Source organism: Mustela erminea, chromosome 9, assembly GCF_009829155.1.
Source record: "Mustela erminea isolate mMusErm1 chromosome 9, mMusErm1.Pri, whole genome shotgun sequence".
NCBI lineage: Eukaryota > Metazoa > Chordata > Mammalia > Carnivora > Mustelidae > Mustela > Mustela erminea.
This window is the reverse complement of record NC_045622.1, coordinates 8,568,333-8,591,567: the sequence shown is the minus strand read 5'-3', so window position 1 is coordinate 8,591,567 and position 23,235 is coordinate 8,568,333. Positions and strand designations below refer to the sequence as shown.

Below are 23,235 nucleotides of genomic sequence, written 5' to 3'. Positions count from 1 at the left end.
CCCAAGAAAGGAGTTTATGTTATGTTTTTGGTTAATCTCAGGAACCTTTAATCTTAGTGGCAGGACTCACTGGAGAGAGAAGGCTTTTTTCTCCATCCAGTGTAGACATTATTAAGCTCTGTCACCCATTCGCTTGACTTTCATTTGTGCCTCTTGTTAGATACTGGCTGTCTTGGGGGAGCTCAGGAGTATACACCTCTTTCTACGTAACCCCTTTACTACATCAGAGAAAGTGTGACTACAAGAGCTGAAACATTTTAGGGGGTGCCCTAGGGCGTATTCCTGTTTGTGATCAAGACTACATTGAAACCAAATGTGTTGTTTCATTCTAATATGGTGAAAGGTGGATATTTTTCTGTGTCTTACAGTTCAGAATTTAGGCCACCCATATTGGCTTACCTTGGCTCCAATGTATATTTGGTTTATAATTTTCTTCATCCAGCCTCACAAAGAGGAGAGATTTCTTTTCCCTGTATATCCACTTATATGTCTCTGTGGTGCTGTGGCCCTCTCTGCACTTCAGGTGAGTTTCAGGGAAATGGATGTCTGCTTCATTCCATTTCACTTTTTAAATTGGTCATAAAGCTTAAAGGCAAATTGTAGCATGCTTCTCCCAAGATGTTTTATCCATGCATTAAACCGGATACAGATCACATTATTAAAGCTTGATGTATTGATGGCTTGGCTGTTGATCATACTCTTGAGCTGGTTACATATTTGCATTGTTAATTTGTGTGTTAATTTCTTTCTGTTGCCAACAAGAATCCAGTTCCTGTTAAAGAAGTTTTACTAAGTCATTGTATAGGCCACCCACAGGACAGTGCTATCACCGCACTATCCAGAGCTACTGGAATGTCTATTCTTCAACTCCCAAGATCAGATGAAAACTTGCTCAGGTGTTTGGGATAACACCAGGCATTTAGCAATATGGGATGCTTTGTGATCCTGGCTTAAAACCCGTCCAGGTCATTTCCTTGTCAGAACTAATCATGAATATCTTTCTGTGGCCTCAGAAGCCCCAAGGCTCTTTTTTGACCTCTGCTACCATTTGCAGCTGGCAGTGAAGAGTAATTAGGGTGACAGTTATTTCTGCCCCCTTAACAGATAGATAGAGGTATAATTTACCCATTTAAAAAGTGTAAAATTGAATCATTTTTAGTGTATTCACAGATATGCATAACCATCACCACAGTGAACTTTAGAACATTTTTATCACCTCAAAAGCTCTGTACCCATTAGCTATCATCCCTGCCCCCCTTCATATCTCCCGTGCCATAAGCAACTACTAATCTATTTTCTGTCTCTGTATATTTGCCCATTCTAGGCCTTCCATGTAAATGGAATCCTAAAAGTCTTCTGTGACTGGCTTCTTTCATTCAGCAGTATGTTTTTAAGACCTATCCATGTTAGGATGGTAGTTTAAAAAAATTTAAATTATAAAAGTAATTGAACTTTATTGCACATAATTTTTCATTTAATACTTTAAAAAAAATAATTTATTTATTTATTTGACAGAGATCACAAGTAGGCAGAGAAGCAGGCAGAGAAAGAGGGGGAAGCAGGCTCCCTGCTGAGCAGAGAGCCCGATGCGGGGCTCGATCCCAGGACCCTGAGATCATGACCTGAGCTGAAGGCAGAGGCTTTAACCCACTGAGCCACCCAGGCACCCCTCATTTACACTTTTTAAAAATATTTATTTATTTGAGAGAGAGAGAGTGTGTGAGAGTAAGAGCCTGTGGGGCATGGGGCAGGGAGCAGAGGGAGAGGGAGAGAGAAACCCAAGCAGACTCCTTGCTGAGTGTGGACCCCAATGTGCAGCTTGCTTCCACAACCCTGAGATCATGACCTGAACTGAAACCAAGTCAGATGCTCAACCAAGTGCACCACCCAGGCACTCCACTCTTAGTACTTTTAAAATTAGCTTAGTACTTTTTTTCTTAGCTTAGTACTTTTAAAATTAGCTTAGTACTTTTAAAATTACTATCCTAACAAAACCACTTTCCTTCCAGCATTTTTATCCATCATATACCAAACTTTATTAGGGTTGTAATCTAAATGTACATTTAACTTTATATCCCTTTTAATAGAACTATATCACATGATTTTCATCTATACCCATCTTTTGAATAAGCGTATATTCTAAATTTGGTATAAAACATTATTGTGTAATATATGTAATATACTGAATTTGGCACATGTAATGATGAGATACAACTTATGGTACGTTTAGGATGCTTCCTTATTTCAGTATTATAAACAAACAATGCTAGGATGGATATCTTTCTTTAGGTATTTGGATTGTTTCCCTAGGACAAATTGTCCCAAATATGAAGGAGTTTAAACACATCCATGGCACTAACAAGTAAATATTTGCAAAGTTTCACTTCCCCAAAGTTGAGGTCTAGTCTTGGAAGGAAAGGAGGAGGTCAGTCTAATGGGAAGGTGCTCAAAGATTGTAGAATTGATGCATGTATGTGTATTTTGTAATAATATTCCTCTAGTTTGTAAAGCAGTTTACAGATAACAGCCTTTTCCTGATGGTCTGTGAGAGGACTCCTTTTTTTCTTGTTTGGTCAAGAGACATTCTGTTGATACTAAAAACTGATGAAAACTTCTGAGTGAGAAAAATAAAGATGAAATACTTGTTATATCAAAATAGAGACACTTCATGTATCAAAGAAAATTGCCGAAAAGCACTTTTGTTGGTTTATTTATTTATTTATTAAAAACAATTTTTTTTTTAGGCCGGGTCCACGCCTAGCGCGGGGCTTGTACTCCTCATCCTGAGATCAAGAGTCACGTGCTCCACTGAGCCAGCCAGGTGCTCCGGCACTTTTGTTTGAATATTAAAAAAAATAATAAATTATTAGGACCTTAAGAACTAGAAAGGTTTCCACATATTTTTCCTATGAAGCGAATGAGAATTCCTTTGGTGGGACTGACAGGTAGATAGTCTTGACAGTTTGTTTTTGTCTTAGAACTCAGAGTGGGCACCTTACTGAGTGTTTCCAAATGCTCAGACCCTTCACAGAATGTCTGCTGCTGCTTCCTCTCTCTTGGTGTTAGGATGTTTTACAGCCGTGTTATGTATATTCTGCAAGTTTTTTTTTTTTTTTTTTCCTTCAATACAGTTTTCTTTCCTTCTAGAAATGTTACCACTTCGTGTTTCAGCGATACCGCCTGGAGCATTACACGGTGACGTCAAACTGGCTGGCCTCGGGAACACTCCTCCTGTTCGGGCTCTTGTCCTTCTCTCGCTCTGTGGCGCTGTTCAAAGGTAGATGCTCAGAGAATGTCTTACCCCAACTCACGATGCACTTCATGTTGGGTTTTGATGGACGCGTGGTGAACATAGTTCAGCTTCGGCTGGGAGGGGGGCTGTACTCTAAGGAGAACCCGTGGACTTAATATAGTGACGGGGATATGACTTCTGTACCTTAAGATCAAAGAGAAGACTGAAAATTCTAGAAGGAATTTGTGACTGACTATAACTTTTTTTTTTATTCTTGTTTTTTTTTGTGGTTGTTGCTGTTGTTGGGTTTTTAAAGGATGCTTTTTCATTCTGAAGGCTGAATTAAGGAAGCTTTGAACATAGGAAGCAAATTTGGGGCTCAAGTCCCATGATTATATTCTTCCTGTAAGCATTATTTGGATCCAGAAGATTAAAATGTGCTCAAAGAATAGAAGTTAAAAAGGCAGAAGGGTGTAGAGAAGGGCAAGAAAGCAAAGCTCTTTGGTAGAACAGGGTCTCTGCTGTGATCATCTTACAAGCTGTAGAGATGCTGTGCACCAGTGGGGCAGGCTTCCTGCTACGTTTGCTGGGAACCTTCGCACTCTTCAAGTATGCACGAGTTACGGGGGACATTCACAGGCATTATGATTCAATGTCAGCCTCTCATCTTACTCATCTTTGATTTCACAAACCTCTCTCCCTTCCAGGGTATCACGGACCCCTTGATTTGTATCCAGAATTTTACCGAATTGCCACAGACCCAGCCATCCACACTGTCCCAGAAGGCAGGACCGTGAATGTCTGTGTAGGAAAGGAGTGGTATCGCTTTCCCAGTAGCTTCCTTCTGCCTGATAAGTAAGTTTTCCTTTAATTCCCAGAGTTTTATTTTTTATTTTTCTATTATTTATGTATTTATTTGTTTTTTAAAGATTTTATTTGACAGTGAGAGAGGGAACACAAGCAGGGAGAGTGGGAGAGGAAGAAGCAGGCTCCCCACTGAGCAGGGAGCCCCACATGGGGCTCGAGCCCAGGACGCTTGGGATCATGACTGGAGCTGAAGGCAGATACTTAACAACTGAGCCACCCAGGCATCCCCTAATTCCCAGAGTTTTAAATCAGGGAGTAAAAATAGCAGTTCTGTGGCAGTATCTCCTTAATTTTTCTTCCATGTTTGGATTTTCACAAAAAGTTGTTGAATCACTGACCATTTCAGAGCTTTTCAGAGCTGTGAGATCCACAGTGTGCCACCACAGCCCATGTCCAATAGACCGGGTGCCGTGTCTGGCCACGTACCCACTCTACCTGGAACCATGGAGGTCTGGGGACTTCTAAAAACAATTGAGGCCCTAGGCTTCTAGTGGCTCTTATTGAGAATCCATATGTAAATTTCAGTAATCATCTGGTATTAATTCACTTCCAGAAGTGGTCTAGAAACTCTAGTTGAAGAGTGTTTTTAGAGAAGAAATGTTTGTCATCCAACAATAGTGAAAATTCTTTACCAGCATGTGGATACTGGGGAAAGCTGTGATTAAGGTAATTGTGCCACTTGCCTTCATGCTCTCTGTTGTTGGATGATAGCACAGGCTCTGGAGTTCCGTATGTTTGCTTAATTTGGATGGAGAAGCTCCTATTGAGGGAAAAGGGAAGTCGGGTTAAGACGAGTCATGTTGTTCCATTTGGGGATTGGCTTCAGCAGCTTAGCTGGTGGGGGTATCTTGGGTTGAATGAAGATTCTGTATTAGTCATTAATCATTAAATTAAAATGTTGGGTTTTCTTTTTTTGAAGTATTAACTAACATTAGCCTTTGCCTTTTACCTTTGCAATAGTTTCATAACTAAAGATACTTGTGAGAATTACTCAGGGACAAAGTACTTCTCCCATAGTGTGTTCTTGCATTTCACTTTTTTCCTACCTGATGAATTTGCTTTAATTTTGTTAAGTCCTTCTATCATGTGATTACTGGTGATAAACGGGGATGCTTCTCTGGTAGTTTGGTGGAAGGACCATTTGGTTGCAAATTCTAGTGCTAAGAGTTGGCGGAATGGGTTGAGAATCCCTCTCGGAAATTTCCCAACGATGTTGGACTCAATCATGACCTTTGCCTCCGTGTTCCCTGGTGGAGGTTTTAGCAGAAATACTTTTTTTCTCCAAGCGAGATGTTTTTCACATGAATTTTTTTTTTTTTTGGCTTGTTTATTTCAAGTACATTTAGCAATATGGGCCCCCTGTGTTTTTCTTACTCTCCCTTATTTGTGTTTCTGACAGTTGGCAGCTTCAGTTCATTCCATCAGAGTTCAGGGGTCAGTTACCAAAACCCTTTGCCGAAGGACCACTGGCCACCCGAATTGTCCCTACTGACATGAATGACCAGAACCTGGAGGAGCCATCCAGATACGTAAGGACAACCATTTCCTTTTACCACTTGAAAGAAAGTTCTAACCCTAAAAACTGTTGGCATGCACTTTGGAAGCTCTGGTGAAATGGGAATTTTTTAGAGAGTGATTCCTTTAGGGTAAGGGAGGTAACAGCTTTTGTTGAGAAAGAATAGTAACACTTTTATTTTAAAATTTCCTTTTATTTTCTATGTGAAACACACAGTTCAAAGTATTTCCCAAGCTGGTCTGGAAATTTTCTTAAATTGAATTCGAATCATTTTGAAACACATTCTGAAACTCGTATCATTCCCTGGCTGATTAAAATATTTGGTGGGGAACTTTTAAGTTCTCAGTAGACCTTTGACCTAATTATCAGTGTATTCCGGTTTGAGCAAATGGACGTCAGTGACTGAGGCTGTTTTCCTGGTGAGCACGTGGTGCAATCTGTGTCAGGGTCGTGCTCTTCCACCCACTCAGCTTTATGTACCCCAGGATCCCGTGTGGTTTTATTTCAGTTCCTTTGAAAGATGACACTTGCGCCATTTGATACTTAAAAAATCTTTGATTGTCTGAAAGATGAGCGCAGTAAAGATACTGTTCCTGGTTCCCAGAGACAATAGATGAGTATTTTATAAAGTTATTAGAAAGCACTTTTTTTGGCATCCTGTCTTTTAAAGAAACATTTAACGGTTTAGATGTCAAACACATCTAAACACAGGTGTTCCCATATACTTCCTCCGTGAAATGGGATATGGGATTGTGAAGTGCTTCTGCGGCCACACGTGGCCTTTTGTCTCCCACATGGAAACCCTCGGGGCTTATGAAGGGGAGTTTTACTGTGGAAGTTTAAAATATAAGCCATGGAAATGGCCATTGTCGGATACATACTTGGCCTGGCCCCCTGCGAAGGTAAAATCTGTGTTCCAGCAAGGGGTTTATGTTAGAGCTTTTTTCCTAACTTTAGCTTCTGATTCCTGGAGCACTGAAAATACCCCAGGATGGGGTAAACTGTTGTTGGTCGTTTTTGTTTTAGCTGCAGATACTCTCCTGACAGCAGGCCTTGTTGGGGATCACCGAGAGTACACTGGAGAGTCGGAAGGGTAGGCGGGCACACTGTGATGGGGGAGGGAGACACACAAACTGACAGTGATGTTGTCACAGCTGTGTTTTAGGAAGAAGTAGCATGGAGTAGTAAAAAGGAGCATGGACTTTGAGGCAGGTAGGCCTGTGTCCAAGTCCTGGGTCCGTTGCTTACTTTGGTGATCTTGGGCAAATGAGTTAACTCTTTATTTAACTAATTTGTTTCTATCTGTAAAATGGGAATAATGGCACATTTGGAAGATTATAATGAGTTTAGATATTCTATCATACCTATCCTATCATATCGTATTAGCATAGTGTGTATGTAGATTTTCCCACAAATGTTCTTAATCTGATAATGCTGTATCAGATGGATTGGAGGTCAAGAAACCTTAAGAGGATTTATAATATGCTTGAATCGATCTCTCCTTCCTTCCTTTTCTTGTTTTCCAGCCTCATTTTTGTCTGCTCACACCCATCATTGCCTTTTCCATCGCAGTGACTTTGCTTATCTTAATGCCCAACCGTGCCTCGACTACCCTTGCCTCCCTCCTTATGCCATCAGAACTCTCTTCCTGTCTGTAGCCTTTGCCACCTACCTAAGCTCATGGTGAGCTGTGCTCCTTTAAATGCCTGAAATTCTCAACTCTGCCTCTCAGTTAGCCATTCGTTTTTGTCTTACGTTACTTACGTATTTCTGATACGTATGTCCTGGGCATACCGTGAAGAGAATGCCTGCAGCGCTGCTTCTGTATTCCCCATAACATCTGGGATAGTGCTCTAAGTCTAGTGGTTCACCTTCATGTGCTCTCTGAGTGCGGAAATGTACGCTTCCCGTCATTGGGACAGTGATCTTGAGAGAAAGCTGACTGTAAAATCTACAGTGGCTTTTTGCACATTTCTTAGGCTTTGGTCATTGGTTGTCTTTGGTTAGATCCTATTTCCATACTCTCTGCTACCACACACTGTTCAGTTTAGTTAAGTGGCTCTATGTTAGCTTTACCCAAAAGCAAAGATTTTTCAGAGTACCTATAGGAGTCACCAAAGTGCTATCTGATTAAAAACAAGTCTGTTGTGTCTCTTGAGTGTGTAGTGTCCACCGTTGTGCTCACCCACCTTCCTGTGCTTGAGAGTTTTTGTGCAGAGTTCTTTCTGACATTTCCTGCCTGGTAGGACAAGTGCCCTCCCAATCCAGGCTGCTCACCTTTCACCCTTTGGCAAGTAAAGGAGGCATTTGACAGCTTGCTGTGAATTCAGTGTGAACGATGATCAGGGATTCATTTCTTTCAGTCTTTTGGTTTTCTTCTGATGATAAAAGCAGTATACATTCATTGTATAAAATAATAAAGGCCTCTATAATTCTATTACCCAAATATTAAACTATGTTACCATCTTGGTGTTTTTGTCTCTTACTTGTTTCCCTTGCATATATATGTAAATATGTTAACAAAAATATCAGTTTTTTAAGAAACGGTGCCAGGACTATGACTGTAATAATAACTTGGTCTTGTGTGTAGGAGCACACGCTAGACTACATCAGTGCTCTTTCCTTCCGGTATCAGTCCTAGTTCTTTCGAGAAGGCAAAGTCCTTATGTTCCCTGTCTTTCCGGAGCATGCTGGATGGCAGCAGTGTTTTTATCTGCCTGTTGGCTCTGAGTGACAGGTTTTAGCCAACTTCGGCTTCAGTGCTCAGTGATGAGATCTGTCTCTTTCTGGTCTGCTTGGAAATGAGGACACATTCATGACTTCCTTTAGTTCCCTCTCTTCCTTGACTTCTGAGTTGATCAAGAATTAAGAGTGTGTGTGGGCGCCTGGGTGGCTCAGTGGGTTAAGCCTCTGCCTTCAGCTCAGGTCGTGATCTCGGGGTCCTGGGATCGAGCCCCACATCCGGCTCTCTGTTCAGTGGGGAGCCTGCCTCCTGCTCTCTCTCTGCCTCTCAGCCTGCTTGTGATCTCTCTCTCTGCCAAATAAATAAGTAAAATCTTAAAAAAAAAATAAAAAAGCATTAAGAGTGTGGGTGAAGGCTCTGTGGTTTCTAAGGCACTGTTGGAACTACCTTGCAGAAATATTTTTCTTTGCTCCATATTCTTTCATAGTTGATAGTGAGTAGCTTTTGCATATCTCATTATTGAATGGGTAGCATTTTTACAGATTTTCTGCCAAAATCAAGGTGTGAATTTAGGAGATACATTCAGTGTCTCCTCTTTATTAATTGGCAAATCCAGTTTTTTGTTGGCTTTTTCAAGGTGAATGATACCCTTCTGACTCCCAACCTGATACCTGATGTGGGAGCTAGAAGAGTAACAAACACCTGTTCAGGAGGGAACTTAGACTTTTCTCTGATTTTAACTTAATGCGTAAGCAGACTTGTAGGAAGCTTGTCCATCTGCTGTCTTGGAAAAGATGGAAGTGTTCTTTGATGACTTTTCCCCAAACAGTGATACAGTCAGTTCTGCTCTAAGGTGATATAAAGTTACTTTATATAAAGTCATTGTGTGGTAAAAAAAAAAAAATACAAAAACAAAACAACCCAGAAGGCTTATGGGAAAAATGCGATTAGGGACACAGTACTCAAAAACATGGTCAGTGACACATAAAGGAAGATAAGAGCCTATAAAAATGGTCACATGGTTTCACACGTGTTGAGCAGCTGAAAGTACGGAGGTATTAGAATAATGTGGGGGTTTTCCTTGAAACAGACCTGAGATATGCTTGTGGCAGGGGTGCTGGAAGGCTTATCTGCAACAGGACAGCAAGTCATCCTGCCCGAGTGGCCGGGTTGGCTGGGAGCACGGTGTGCCCCACAGGCACAGGGAGACCGTGGAGTGTGCGTCTGCGCGCCCGGCGTGTTCCTACTCTGAGGAGCTCGGCCGAGTGCAGTCTGTTCGCTTCACCTCGTGTTTCTCGTGGATTAAATGACACATGAGCCAAAGCAGAAATGGAATTATGTTCAGACTGGTCCCTAATATATCCGTTGTGTTGGAACAAATTTGCATTTTCAGAACAAGTGTTACAACAGAATTGACTGTAAATTCAGTCAAAACTGACTTAATTTTGTTCTTAAGTTCCCTGCCTTTCCCATTTAACCAGTGGGAAGAATTACGAGTTTGGAAGGGAATTTAAGATACCACTGAGTCCACGATCCCTTCATTTTATGGTGAAGAAACTGAGGCTCAGAGGGGTTGTAACCTGACAGAGGTTAGTCCTAGTATAAGCAGCTTGGTTTCAGGATGCCCCATATATTTTGCAAAGCTGCTCTTCCTTCCACAGCCACTTATAGTTTCTACCATATGGCATATCCCTTGAGTGTATATTTGCGGTCATGGTTAATCATTCTTTGATGTAACAAGGTTGAATAGACAGTGAATAGCTAAGCATTAATTTTCACAGAAGTTACTTTACATTTCTCGAGCTCAGTTATATATATGTATATATATATATATATATATGCCAGGTATTTTAAGTAGCAGTTGTTGTTTGTCTTTAGAAATAATGAGGGTCCTCACCCCCTTTTCTTCCTGTCCTCTCTTATCTTTCCTTAATAGAAGTCCTTACTGCAGGAGAAAATAAGTTGCCTTATAGATATCCTTGCTATTGGTTACCAGCCCATACGGAAGGAAGCAAGTTTGAATTGCTACAGTACGGGCTGTGGAATAAGACTGGAATTGCTAAAAATTCCAAAGGCTTCTTTAAAATTAATTCCCTGGTATCCATTATTTTGGCATTTAGAAAATTGAACTTTCTGGGATCTTTAGGGATTGAATGACCCCAAATTTTGACCCATGAGTTCACATTTTTACAGTGCAGTACATTTTTACTCAAGATGGTAGGGTTTCAATTGACAAATACATGTTTAGCAAGTATGGGAGATGACAGAACCATAAAACAGTCTGTGCTTCTGGTGACAACTACTTAATTTAAGTGGAGTTTATATAAAAGATGAAAAGCCAGAAAAATACTTGAAGTTTTTTTTTTTTTAAGATTTTATTCATTTATTTGACAAAGAGAGACACAGTGAGAGAGGGAACACAAGCAGGGGGAGTGGGAGGGGGAGAAGCAGGCTTCCCACTGAGCAGGGAGCCTGATGCCAGTCTTGACCCCAGGACCCTTGGATCGTGACCTGAGCTAAAGGCAGATGCTTAATGTCTGAGCCGCCCAGAGGCCCTAAAGTCTTTCCCTATCAAATGTGTTGTCCTAGGCCTCAGTGCTCCTATTTTAAAGAAGTATATCATCAGAGGATATTGATGCCTGGCAAAGTGATGTAGTGGCAACAACACTGGGCTAGGCATTAGAAGTGTCTGTAATTCCTTTTAGGGGCTGAATGAAGTATGTGTATTTTTTTCTTTAATGACTTTGTGAGTCATTTAAGTTTCCAAGGCCCTTGAAATAGTTGTGCATCTGCTTCCAATTTGCTGTGACTGCATCTGAAATCCAGTTGCAATTTCAGGATATCCCATTACCTGTTTTCTAATTAAATATTTAATGGTGGTGAATCCTGAGATGTGATTCCTGGGCCATGGGACCCGATGACCAGAGCGGAAGTACTGCCTCCATCCCAAAGGAGAGGAGTATATGTTAGGGGTATACTTGTGCTGTGTAGTGCTGCCTGAGTGTGATGCTGACGTTTAGGGGTTGGAGAGATAGGGCTCCAGGCCCCGACCCCAGCAGAATCTCTGTTCCAGCTGATAAAATGGAGCCATGGGTATTTATTCCTGCACAGCAACCCTTAGCTCACTTCTTATTAATGATGTTTTGATCTCTATCTCAGGCTTTTTCTTTTTCTTTTTTTTTTTAAGATTTTATTTTATTTGGTGGAGAGAGACAGCAAGAGAAGGAACATAAGCAGAGGGAGTGGGAGAGGGTGAAGCAGACTTCCTGCCGAGCAGGGAGCCCGATGCCTGCCAGGCTCAATCCCAGGACCCCGAGATCATGACCTGAGCCAAAGGCAGACGCTTAACAATTGAGCCACCCAGGCACCCTCAGGCCTTTTCTTTGAGAATACATATTTTTCTTTGCCTGAGTTGGTATTAAAATTTTGTCCTTAACATATATTTATTGAGAAGATGTAAACAATATGGTACTGATAAGAAATTAGCTGGATTTCCACCCCCATACCTTTTTTTCTTCTGCTTTAGAGGTACTGATTTATTCCTCTCCAGTCTTCTAGTGGGTTCTTAGAAACCGAAAGAAGTCACATTTCTTTCAAAATGAGTCTTAAACGCTTGTATTTTACAAAATTTTAAACTAAGGCATATTTTTAGCTTCAACAGCTGGTTGATATGTAGCCTGTGACTAATGAAATGAAACACATTTTTGTTTCACGATCATGTGTTAATGTCACCCTACAATTTTGTTATTTTTGATGCAAGAAAGAATGATTGAATCTGAAGAAACAAAAAAATGAGCTTTTTGGTTATACTTTAAGGCAGATTTAAATCCAGTCTCTTGGTTTTTGAATTGTAGACGATGTTACGGAGTATGGGCTCAGATTTTGCATTTTGAGATATTAACAAAATTGAGAGAAAAAACTATTCTGGTTCTAGCTTTTAGACCCAAGGGGCAGTAGTCACTTGGTGTTACCAGGGATTTCAACTGAGAAAACTCAAACTAAAAATAGTCACACTAAAATAGTCTATATATAATATGATCCAGATTTTATACTGAAAAGTCTATATCTGTAGAAAAGAAGGTCTGGGACATAAACTAACAGGTTGAGGGTGATTTATTTTGGGTGGTGGGATTATAGGGAATTTTTAAAAAATACATTTAAAAATATTTTTATAGGGTGCCTGGGTGGCTCAGTCGATTGGACGTCTGCCTTTGGCTCAGGTCATGATCTCGGGGACCTGGGACCCAGCTCCTTATCAGTCTCCCTGCTTGCAGGGAACCTGCTTCTCTCTATCTCTCTCTTTCAAATAAATAAAATCATAAAAAGCTGAATTTCCTTTAAAAGATGTATTTATAGTAAGTCATACTGTAATTAATAATTTTTTGAAAAAAATTTTATTTATTTGAGAGAGAGCAAGAAAGAACACAAGGCAGAGGAAAAGGGAGAAGCAGGCTCTCCACTGAGAAGGGAGCCCGACTAAGGGCTCAATCACAGGACTCTGGGATCATGATCTGAGCCGAAGGCAGATGCTTGATGACTGAGCCATCAGGTGCCCCGCTTTCATCATTTTTAAAAAAGAGCCTTGGGGTGCCTGGGTGGCTCAGTGGGTTAAGCCTCTGCCTTTGCTCAGGTCATGGTCTCAGGGTCCTGCGATGGAGCCCCACATCAGGCTCTCTGCTCAGCGGGGAGTCTGCTTCTCTCTCTCTCTCTGCCTGCCTCTCTGCCTACTTGTGATCTCTCTGTCAAATAAATAAATAAAATCTTTTAAAAAAAGAGCCCTAATGGGGGCTATAGGTACCAAATCTTTGAAACTACCAAGAGGCTCTCAGGTGTTCTTACAGACAACACTCAGCGTGCTGGAAGTTGACCTCTGGTTTCCCGTTTTTGTGTTAAACAAGAATCTTCAATTCAAAATTGAGAAAGAGATTTTCTATTAAGTAATTTTTGCCTCTTAGCCTTCTGGCCTGTTAGTTAAGTCATTTTAATCATAAGATCTAAGACTACTTTTGCTCCTCTTTTAACTAGATTGCTTCAGAGAGATAAATGTGGTTTATCTACGAGGGAAAAAGTTCTTTTAAACCTTGAACTAAGACAGGATGCTGCTGCCGTGGTGAAGAGAGCATGAAGTCATATGTTAAACACTTCCAGGCAGGAGGGGAGTTAATTTTAACTCCCCTGAAATTTTAAATAAAATAATCTGCCTGTTGTTGAGGTTCACACAGGAGGTCATGTCTATCCGGTAAATATACCAGAGACCACCTGTTGGCAGGGGCCTTCCCCACCTTCCTGGGCTCCCCCGGCCCAAAAACACCATGGTCTTTCAATCTTTACAGTACAGTAGTGTGAGTTTCTAACCTTTTGGCATCTTTTTCATAAATTTTAAATCCTTCTTCTGTTCCTTCACTGGCTCATTCATCCACCTACATATTTAACTTTTTTTTTTTTTTAAGATTTTATTTATTTATTTGACAGAGATCACATGTAGACAGAGATGTGGGCAGAGAGAGAGGGAGAAGCAGGCTCCCCACTGAGCAGAGAGCCCTATGCAGGGCTCGATCCCAGGACCCCAGGATCATGACCTGAGTCAAAGGCAGGAGCTTTAACCCACTGAGCCACCCAGGTGCCCCCATATTTAACTTTTTATTGTCTCCGACTATGTGTTGAAAATATAAAGGTGACGAAAAGCATAGTATCCTGTCATTTAAGAGAAGTCCCCACCACCACCACCAACAACAACAACAAAAAAGAAAGAAAGAAAAAAATTGGGGACAAGGAAGGAATTGGGAAAAACAATGTAGGAAGCAGAAAAAGATTTTAAACTTCTATAATCAATGTTCCCTGATAGGTTAAAAGAAAAGGTTGGGGATGGTAAAACAAAAACATTTGCTTTTGTAAGAAGAGCCGTCAGAAAGGGAGAGCTCCTAGAAATTGAGAATAAGATAATGGAGATTTACAAAATCAGTAGAATGATGGAAGGACCAAGTTGGAGGAATCTTCTCTTCCACAATAGGACAAAAACAGAACAAAACCCAAAGAAATGGACAATAGGAAAAGGGAGAAAGGTCAGCCAACACCCAGCTAGCTAATAGGAGGTCCAGAGAGGAAAAATGCAAAGGAGGAGAGCAAATTGTCCAAAAATGTGAGAAAACCTCCCAGAACTGAAGACAGCCCTGGAGTATGCCTGAGATAATGGATGAGAGATGGTTGATACCGGGGTGCGTCAAGTACCAAAAGAAGTTATTGTGTGTTATTATTTGACAAATGAAAAAATCAAGAGCTCTCAGCAGAAAAAGCTGAGGGAGTTGTGAGTCACTGCCTCTGAGAAGTGAGACCAGGTAGGAGGGAGGGTACTGCTGTTTGTCAGAAGCTCTGACTCTACCGAAGTTTTGAACTATGCCCAGAGATCATAAAGGTGATAAATCTAAAGGTGAATTTGGAGTGTAGCAGGAGAGACAGTTGTCCAACATTTGGAAGCAGTGTTCTGAGTGCCATAATGGGCTACAGGGGCACGGAGAGAGGAGGAAAGCTTCTGCTTCTCTGGGGACAGCTTCAGGTAAGAAGTGGGAATGGGAGCCGGATCTCAGAAGATGCTGGGGAGTTCTCCGGCAGAGGAAGGGGAAGTTCACCCCCCAGCCAAAGGGAACAGCATATGCAAAGCTTGAAGTATGAAAGAACCTTGAGAGTTTCGGGAAAGATTAAATGCCTTAAGATTTCTAGATTTTAGTTAATTGGGCAGAGTAATTTTCATTTCTTCCCTGTTTCATTTACTCACCTATCCTATATTTATGTGACTGTGTTTTCTGCTTCATTATATATTTAAAGAAAGTGCTCATGTCTTTGTCCTTACTCTTTGAAACCTCCACTGTATTGAACATGGGCCGTATACATAGCAGATGATAAAATACATATTCAGTCCTTCATTTAGTCTTGAATTCAAGAGAGGCCTCCCTAAACCCTGATAATAATAGACATTGAGACTAATTAGGACTCAAGCACTATCATTCCTCAAGGTCTAGGTCTACTCCTCTAAGGGTACTAAGTTACACACTCCGGGAGGACAGGATCGTGTCCTTTCCGTCATTGTATGGCTGGCAGGGACCAGCACTGCACAGAAGTGAGCTGATGAGCCTTGTTGCTCTTCATGAACACATCCCAGACTGAAAGAAATACTTGGCTCTCCTGCTTCCTCTTGTTTTAAGAAGAGCCTTAAAATCCCCAAACCCCTGATTTATATAGCTATCTCTGCCTGCCTTTAATAAGGAACAGAACAAATAGGTTTATGTAACCTACCAAGATGCCAATCCACAGAAAAAGTTCATGTTATTGCCTTAATATGATAGCATTTACTGTAAGACTGGTTAGCAATTTGTTTTTTAGGAAACAAGGTTAATACCTTTTTTTTTAGTGTTGTCTCTGTTCTTTAAGTCTCATCATTCTATTTCCTTTCTATTTCTCCTCTCACGGTGAAAGGTTTTCAGCAAGGTTTTGTTTATTTTTGCCTTTTATATTATTTCAGTTTGAGAAAGATCTACCTTTCTGTTATGGACACAAGTTACCCAGTTCCAGTCACATGTACCATCCCACCAAATATCAAGGCTCTTTGTTGCTTTCTCTCTCTTCTTTTTTTTATTGAAAAACTTTTTTCCCCATGAAATAATTAAATTCCCAGGAATTACAGAGATCTTATGGAGAAGGGTGCACGCACCCTTCACCCAGTTTCCCAACCATAATTGGAGTATAATTCCCAAACTAGAAAATGGATGTTAGTATGAGTCTGTGCCATTTTGTCACATCTGTATAGATTCGGGTCTCCACCACTGGGATCAAGGTGTAGAACTATTCCACCTGCACAGAAGTCTTCTTTCTACCACTCCTGTATAGTTTCATGCTACCTTCACCAACCCTGACCCCTGGCGATTGTTACTTTATCCTCCATCTCTATAATTCTGCTCTCTTGAGAATTTTATATACATAGAATCCTATAGCGTATAAACTTTAAGATTGCCTTTTCCCCCTTCATGTAATGCCCTTAAGCCCCATTCAAGGTGGGCGTCTCCATTTGTTCCTTTTAGCTTCTGAGTTGTGTTCCATGGCATACATGTGTCTTTTGCAAAGTGCAGTTTGTTCCCCTGTTATAAGGCATTTTGGTTGTTGCCAGTTTTTGGCTCTGGCAAAAAAAAAGTTGTTGTAAATTTTTGTGTTCGAATTTTGGTGTGGATACACGTTTTCATTTTTCTGGGATAAATGCCCAGGAATGGGATTGCTGGATCACATGGTAGATATATGTTTCAGTTTTTCAGAAACTGCCAAATGATTTTCTAGATTGGCTGTACCCTTTCAAGCGAGGTGTTAGAAATCTTACCTCTCTTTATGTCCCTTTATCTTCCTCTGTTTGTAATATGATTGTCTTAAATATTTCTGTTATGTATGTTGAGAACCACATCAGAAAGTGTTAAAATTTTTGCCTCAATCTTTAAATAATACTTCAGAAAACTCGAGAAGGAAATTTATTGTTTTTATCCATATGCTTATTCTGTTGTTCTTTCTTCCTTCCTCAAGTTCTCCTGTTCCTTCTTTTATTATTAACTTCCTATTTTTAGAGTTTGTGCCATCCTTTCAGGGTGAAGAATGTTTTCCTCTGGATATGAGATTTGTGAGTTGACAGTTCTGTTCTTTCACTGCTTGAACAATATTGTGCCCCTTTTCTCTGGCCTCCATGGTTTCGTTTTTCTTTGCTCTTTTTTTTAAGATTTTATTTATTTGTTTATTTGTCAGAGAGAGAGAGAGCACAAATAGGCAGAGAGGCAGGCAGAGGCAGAGAGAGAAGCAGGCTCCCCACTTAGCAAGGATCCCGATGCGCGACTCGATCCCAGGACCCTGGGATCATGACCTGAGCCGAAGGCAGCAGCTTAACTAACTGAGCCACCCAGGTGTCCCTGGCCTCTATGGTTTCTTATGAGAAATCTGCTGATCTTCAACATTTTTTTCCTCTATTGGCAAGGTGTTGTTTTTCTCTGGCGCCTTTGAAAATTTGTTTCTTTGTCTTTAGTTTTCAGAAGCTGAATTATGTGTCATAGAGTGAATTTTTTTTTGAGTTTATCCTGTTTGGGATTCAGTCACCTTCTTGTTTCCATCATTTTAAGTGTCTTGGCAGATTTGGGAGCTTTCAGCCATTTTTGCTTCTCGTACTCGTTCAGCCCTGCCCTCTTTCTCCTCTCCTTTTGGGACTAGGCAACATGAAGGTTAGAGCTTTTGTGAGAGTTCCACAGGGCCCCGGAGCTCTTCATTTTTCTGTCCTTTTTCTTTCTGTTATCCAGATTGTGTAATTTTATTACTCTGTTTTCCAGTTCACCGCTTCCTCTGATTTCTCCACTCTGCTGTTGAGCACATCTGCTAGGCTGTTTATTTCCATTTTGTCCTTTTCATCTCTCAGATATCCATTTGGTTTTGCTTCTGTTTCTTTGCTGAGACTTTGTTTTGTTTCAAGCATGTTTGTAATTGCTAATAGAAGCATTTTTTAATCATGGATACTTTTAAATCATTGTTAGATGATTCTGATATCTTTATCATCTCTGTTGGCATCTGTTGTCATTTGTCATACAAGTTGAGATCTTCCTGGTATTACTTTGATGAGTGAGTTTTTGTTGAAACCATGACATTTGGGTTATTATGAGTACTAGATCTTCTTTAATTCTTCTGTTTTAGCTGACCTCCTCTGACCCAACACTGCGGGAGGAAGGGGGGTTCCCTTGTCACTGCCAGGTGGAGTTAGAAGTCCAGGTTCCTTTCTTGGTCTCCATGGATACCTGGGGGTGTGTTGCGGTGCATGTTACTGCTGTGTGGCAGTGGGAAGTTCAGGGTCACTAGTGGGCCTCTAGTGATAATCATCTTGACTGAGGGTATGGGACATCTTGTTCCTGCTCCCCATGTAGCCTCCACTGACACTGTGGGGTGTTATCATTGGACAGTGGTGAAAGTCCTAACTCTACTAGGCCTTCTCTGACACCACCACAGCATGTAGGAGGAGGGGTGCCTTGTTACCGCTAGGTTAGAATGTAGTCCAGGCTCCCTGTGTGGTTTCCTCTGATGCCAAAGGGTAGGTGGTGGAAAAAAGAGACTCATTACTACCCATCAGGGTTGTAAGTCCTCGTTCCCTACTACTCAGTCTTCTCTGTTACCATCCAGGCAGGAGAAGGGGCCCTTCACTGCTGCCTGGTGAAGGTGGAAGTCCAGGCTCTGCTGGACATTTATTGTCAGAGGTATAGATGGGATGACACACTTTTGGGTAGTGTTTGGCTAGTGCTTTAGGGTTCTCCAGAGAAATGGACCAATAGAGAGAGAGAGAGTGTGTGTGTGTGTGTGTGTGTGATTTTTATTTAAGAAATTGACTGAGGGGCACCTGGGTGGCTCAGTGGGTTAAGCTGCTGCCTTCGGCTCAGGTCATGATCTCAGGGTCCTGGGATCGAGTCCCGCATCGGACTCTCTGCTCAGCGGGGAGCCTGCTTCCCTCTCTCTCTCTCTCTGCCTGCCTCTCTGCCTACTTGTGATCTCTCTGTCAAATAAATAAATAAAATCTTTAAAAAAAAAAAAAAAAGAAATTGACTGACACAATTGGGGGGGGCTGGTAAGTCTGAAATCTGTAAGATAGGTTGGCAGGCTGAACAGAGAAGAACCGATGTTGTAGCTTGAGTCCAAAGGCAGTCTGGAGGCAGATTTCTCTTTTCCTTGAGGGGACCTCACTCTTTTGGTCTTAAGGTCTTCAACTGATTGGATAAGGCCTACCGACATTATGAAGGGTAATTGCTTTACTCAGAGTCTCCTGATTTACATGTTAATCTAAACTAAAAAATAGCTTCACAGCAGCATTTAGTCTGGTGTTAGGCCAAATATCTGGGTACGGTGGCCTAGCTAAGTTGACACATAAAATTGTCACTACTAGAGTAGAGTGGTTATTATATAAGAGTATGACAGTTTCTCGGGTCCTGAGGTTGCTAGCTGGCCTGCCTTCTTTTCTCTGCCCTTTGGAGTTGTCTTGGGTTTGTTTCATACATAGGGTCCAGGGTTTTTAGCTGAACTTAGCAGGAGGAATACAGAAAAGTGCCTGCTCTTGCTTTTTATTGGCCCTCTTCTTTTAACATAGCAGATTAAATGCTTTGCTGATATTTGAGACCATAGGTTTTTGTTTCTAAGACTCTTCTTTGTTTTTCCTGAAAATTACTCAGTTCTTCCTTCTTTGTAGTTTTAATATTAAATATTATATCTTTTGCACTAGAGTGTTTGACTTTATTATTTTTATTTGGATGTGTTTTTTTTCCCCTCCCCTTTCAGATTTTAGTTTAAAAATCTCTTCACTTAGTTGGAAGTTTTTCTAAGCACATTCACTCTGGTCTTGGTGAGCTGCGTTCTGACTCTTGCCAGGAACTCATTGATCTATAAGCTATAACGCAAAAAAAAGTCTTACAATTTAAAGAAAAATTTTTTCAACAGTCTTATGATTTGACTCCATTGCTTATATCCTGCTGTGTGCTTCCCTTTATCTTTTGCTTCTCAAATGCCAACTTTTAACTTGACAAGAAACAGAAGATATCTCTCTGCTTCATAGACATTGAGATCCCACCTGTAATCTCGGAGTCACTTGAGGTACAGCCTCGCCTTCTTCTGTCCTTTGTTTCTAATGTGAATTGGCAGACTGCTCAGCAGACTCATGTCTTAGCTGGTTCCCTATCAATTTGGTACATTCCAGGAGGATGGAATTCTTTTCTTTTACCTGTGTTAGGTCTGTTTTCACATGGACACCTCTCAACTCTCGGTCAGGGTCATTTACAGGATGGCTCTAGTTCAAAGCCTGGGAGCCACACGCTGCCTCCTGTCACGTAGCCTCTGTGCCTGGCTCGCTTACACCTGTGAGTTTTCAGGAGGGTAGTTTGCTATTCCTGTAATTCTATTCTTTTCTCCTACTTCTCTTCCAACTAGTCTGCTCAGCCACTTTCCAGGCTACAGATCTTGTTTTCTTTGGGAGTTTCTTGCAGATTTTGAGCAAAAGAGAGCTACTGAAACTTCTCTTTATTGTTATTGACACAATTTTCCCATGGCCATTTACCTTGCCCAGTCGCACATAGTTATGCACTACTTACCTTTAAAACATTGGCTTAACCTTTTAAAAAAATCCATTTACTCTTTTTTTTTTTTTTTAAAGATTTTATTTATTTGAGAGAAAGAGCACAAGGCAGGGGAAGGAACAGAGGGAGAGGGAGAAGCAGACTTCCTGCTGAGCCCGATGTGGGGCTTAGTCCCAGGACCCTGAGATCATGACCTGAGCCGAAGGCAGACACTCATCCGACTGAGCGACTCAGGGACCCCCAAACCCATTTACTCTTAACACCTACAATCAACCTAATTATATGTGTTAGTAGAGGAAATAGTACATAGAAAACTTCTTCTCCTGAATATATTTTGCTCTTAACACTTCAATATGAGAGTATTTTGGGAAATCATAGAATTTCAAAATAAACTAGCAAAGTCACCCATTAAAACCCAACATAATCTCCAGAAAATTGGTCACAGTCTATTTCCCCTGCCTACCTTTTCCCAACATTTTAAGTAGGGATCTAGTCCTATAATTTCATAGGTTGGTGCAGGTATTACTTGGGTAGACTTTCATCTATTGAAGTAACACTCTTTTGAAGGGTGACGAAAATGACTGTGGAAGGTTTGAGTTCATAAAATCATTCCGTCTTCTTGGGTCATGAAATACATTCCAGGAACTGACATTAATGTCAGTTGGCTGATTAAACAGAGAATTATAATAGCAGAAAATTTTGTAAGCACATTTTGCCAACTCCGGATGATTAAAGTTAATTTCCTGTTCCTTTTTATTTAAACTTCAGTGTAATTGCTTTATTCTATTGGCTGACTGCCATTTCAAGTTTACTTATCTGGTGTTGTCCATCTCAAGTAGTGAGCTCCTAAAGGGCAGGTATTTGTCTGTGTGTTTGTCTTCCTCTGGTTCTTTAAAAAATTATGATACAGGGATGCCTCAATGGCTCAGTCCGTTAAGAGGCTGCCTTCAGCTCAGGTCATGATCCCAGAGTCCTGGGATCCCGACTTGCATCAGGCTCCTTGCTCCGTGGGGAGCCTGCTTCTTCCTCTCCCTCTGCCTGCTGCTCGCCCTACTTGTGCTCTCTCTCTCTCTCTGGCAAATAAATAAATAAAATTTTTTTTAAAAGTATAATATAAACTTTATTTTTGTAAAAGATTTTATTTATTTGTCAGAGAGAGAGATGGAGGGAAGGAAAAAGAGCCTATGCAGGGGGAGCGGCAGGCAGAGGGAGAAGGAAACACCCTGCTAAGCAGGGAGCCTGATGTGGGGCTTGATCCCTGGACCCTGGAATCTTGACCTGAGCTAAAGGCAGACACTTAACAAGCTGAGCCACCCAGGCGTCCCGATAATATAAAAAATTTAAAAATGGAAAAATACAAAAATGCTATATGGCTTTTTGTAGACATGGTTCAACTTTAAACTAGAAATTCTCTGAAAAGTGTGATTTATTTTTCTTTTGTAATTTGATACTTAATAGGCTTTTTTTTTTAAAGAGTGGCTTTCAGATTTCTATATCTCCAATACAGAATGAGAAATACATTCTGTTTTATGATTCAGCATACGTGTGTGCACATGTACACACACACACACACAACGTAAGTGGGGGTTAAAGTGTCACAAACAATACTTTCAGTGTATTCTTATACTTTCTATTCTTTTCCAGTGGATTCAAATTTAGAAAAAAAAGTATAGTTGGCACATAGTTTCAGGTGCACAAGATAGTGAATTGACAAGTTCATTATACATTATACTGTGCTCACCACAAGTGAAACTGTCATCTGTCACCATACGATACTGTTAAAATAACATGGACCATGTTCCTTATCCCGTGTTAGTAGACTTCCCTTAATGATGGTAGTTTAAAAAAAAAAAAAAAATTTCCCATGATTTCTTAGTTTTCTAAATAATGGGTTTTTGTGTAAAAACAGATTTGTTTCCTATGGAGATACATTGCTGAGAACTCTGTGTTATGTGGATTGGGCTTCACTGACTGGCATTACCACCATCCTGGGTGTTCACCCCCATGTACTGATTTAAAAAGGAAGGCAAATGATTTCAGTACATTTGACTCTTCGGATCAATTGGTAGTGGCTTACTGGAGCCCCAGGTCAAAAAGCATGTGGAGATGGTGTCTAGGCCTGTGCAAGAGTGCTGCAGTTGATTAGTGATGTCTAATGTGGAGCGTGAGAAGGAAAACAACTGTCCTGAGTTTTCTGTGTGTGCCATTGTCAACTTCAGGAAGTATCTGTGTGGTAACTCTAGGCTGTCTGTAATACACGTGACCTATTCCCAAATCACATTTTTAAAAAAATATGAAGTGGTTATTTTTTTTTTTTAAAGATTTTATTTATTTATTTATTTGGCAGAGATCACAAGTAGGCAGAGAGGCAGGCAGAGGGAGAGGAGGAAGCAGGCTCCCCGCTGAGCAGAGAGCCTGATGTGGGGCTCGATCCCAGGACCTTGAAATCACGACCTGAGCCGAAGGCAGAGGCTCAACCCACTGAGCCACCGAGGTGCCCCTGAAGTATTATTTTTAATGCATAAATATTCTCCTTCAGGAAAGTTGTTTTTGAGAATTACAGTAATTTTTTTTTTGTGTCATATTAGTCACCATCATTAGTTTTTGACATAGTGTTCCATGATTCATTGTTTGCATATAACACCCAGGGCTCCATGCAACCCCGCGCGCTCCTTAGTACTCATCACCGGCTCACCCGTCCTCTACTCCCCTCCCTTCTAAAACCCTCAGTTTGTTTCCCAAAGTCCATAGTCTTTCATGGTTCATCTCTCACTCCCGACTGCTCCCCCTTCATTTTTCCCTCCTCCTAATGTCCTCC

General features: G+C 40.9%; 1 protein-coding gene across 2 annotated transcripts in view; it reads left to right on the top strand.

Annotated features, from left to right (window-relative positions):
- Positions 1–23,235, top strand: part of ALG9 (ALG9 alpha-1,2-mannosyltransferase) — a 94,850-nt gene that overhangs the window by 36,690 nt on the left and 34,925 nt on the right. For both annotated transcript variants that reach the window (XM_032357266.1, XM_032357267.1), the window contains exons 10-13: positions 369–523; positions 3,148–3,277; positions 3,940–4,087; positions 5,499–5,628. In XM_032357266.1, the coding sequence (XP_032213157.1) occupies positions 369–523; positions 3,148–3,277; positions 3,940–4,087; positions 5,499–5,628 (563 nt within the window). The remainder of the gene's footprint in view (positions 1–368; positions 524–3,147; positions 3,278–3,939; positions 4,088–5,498; positions 5,629–23,235) is intronic.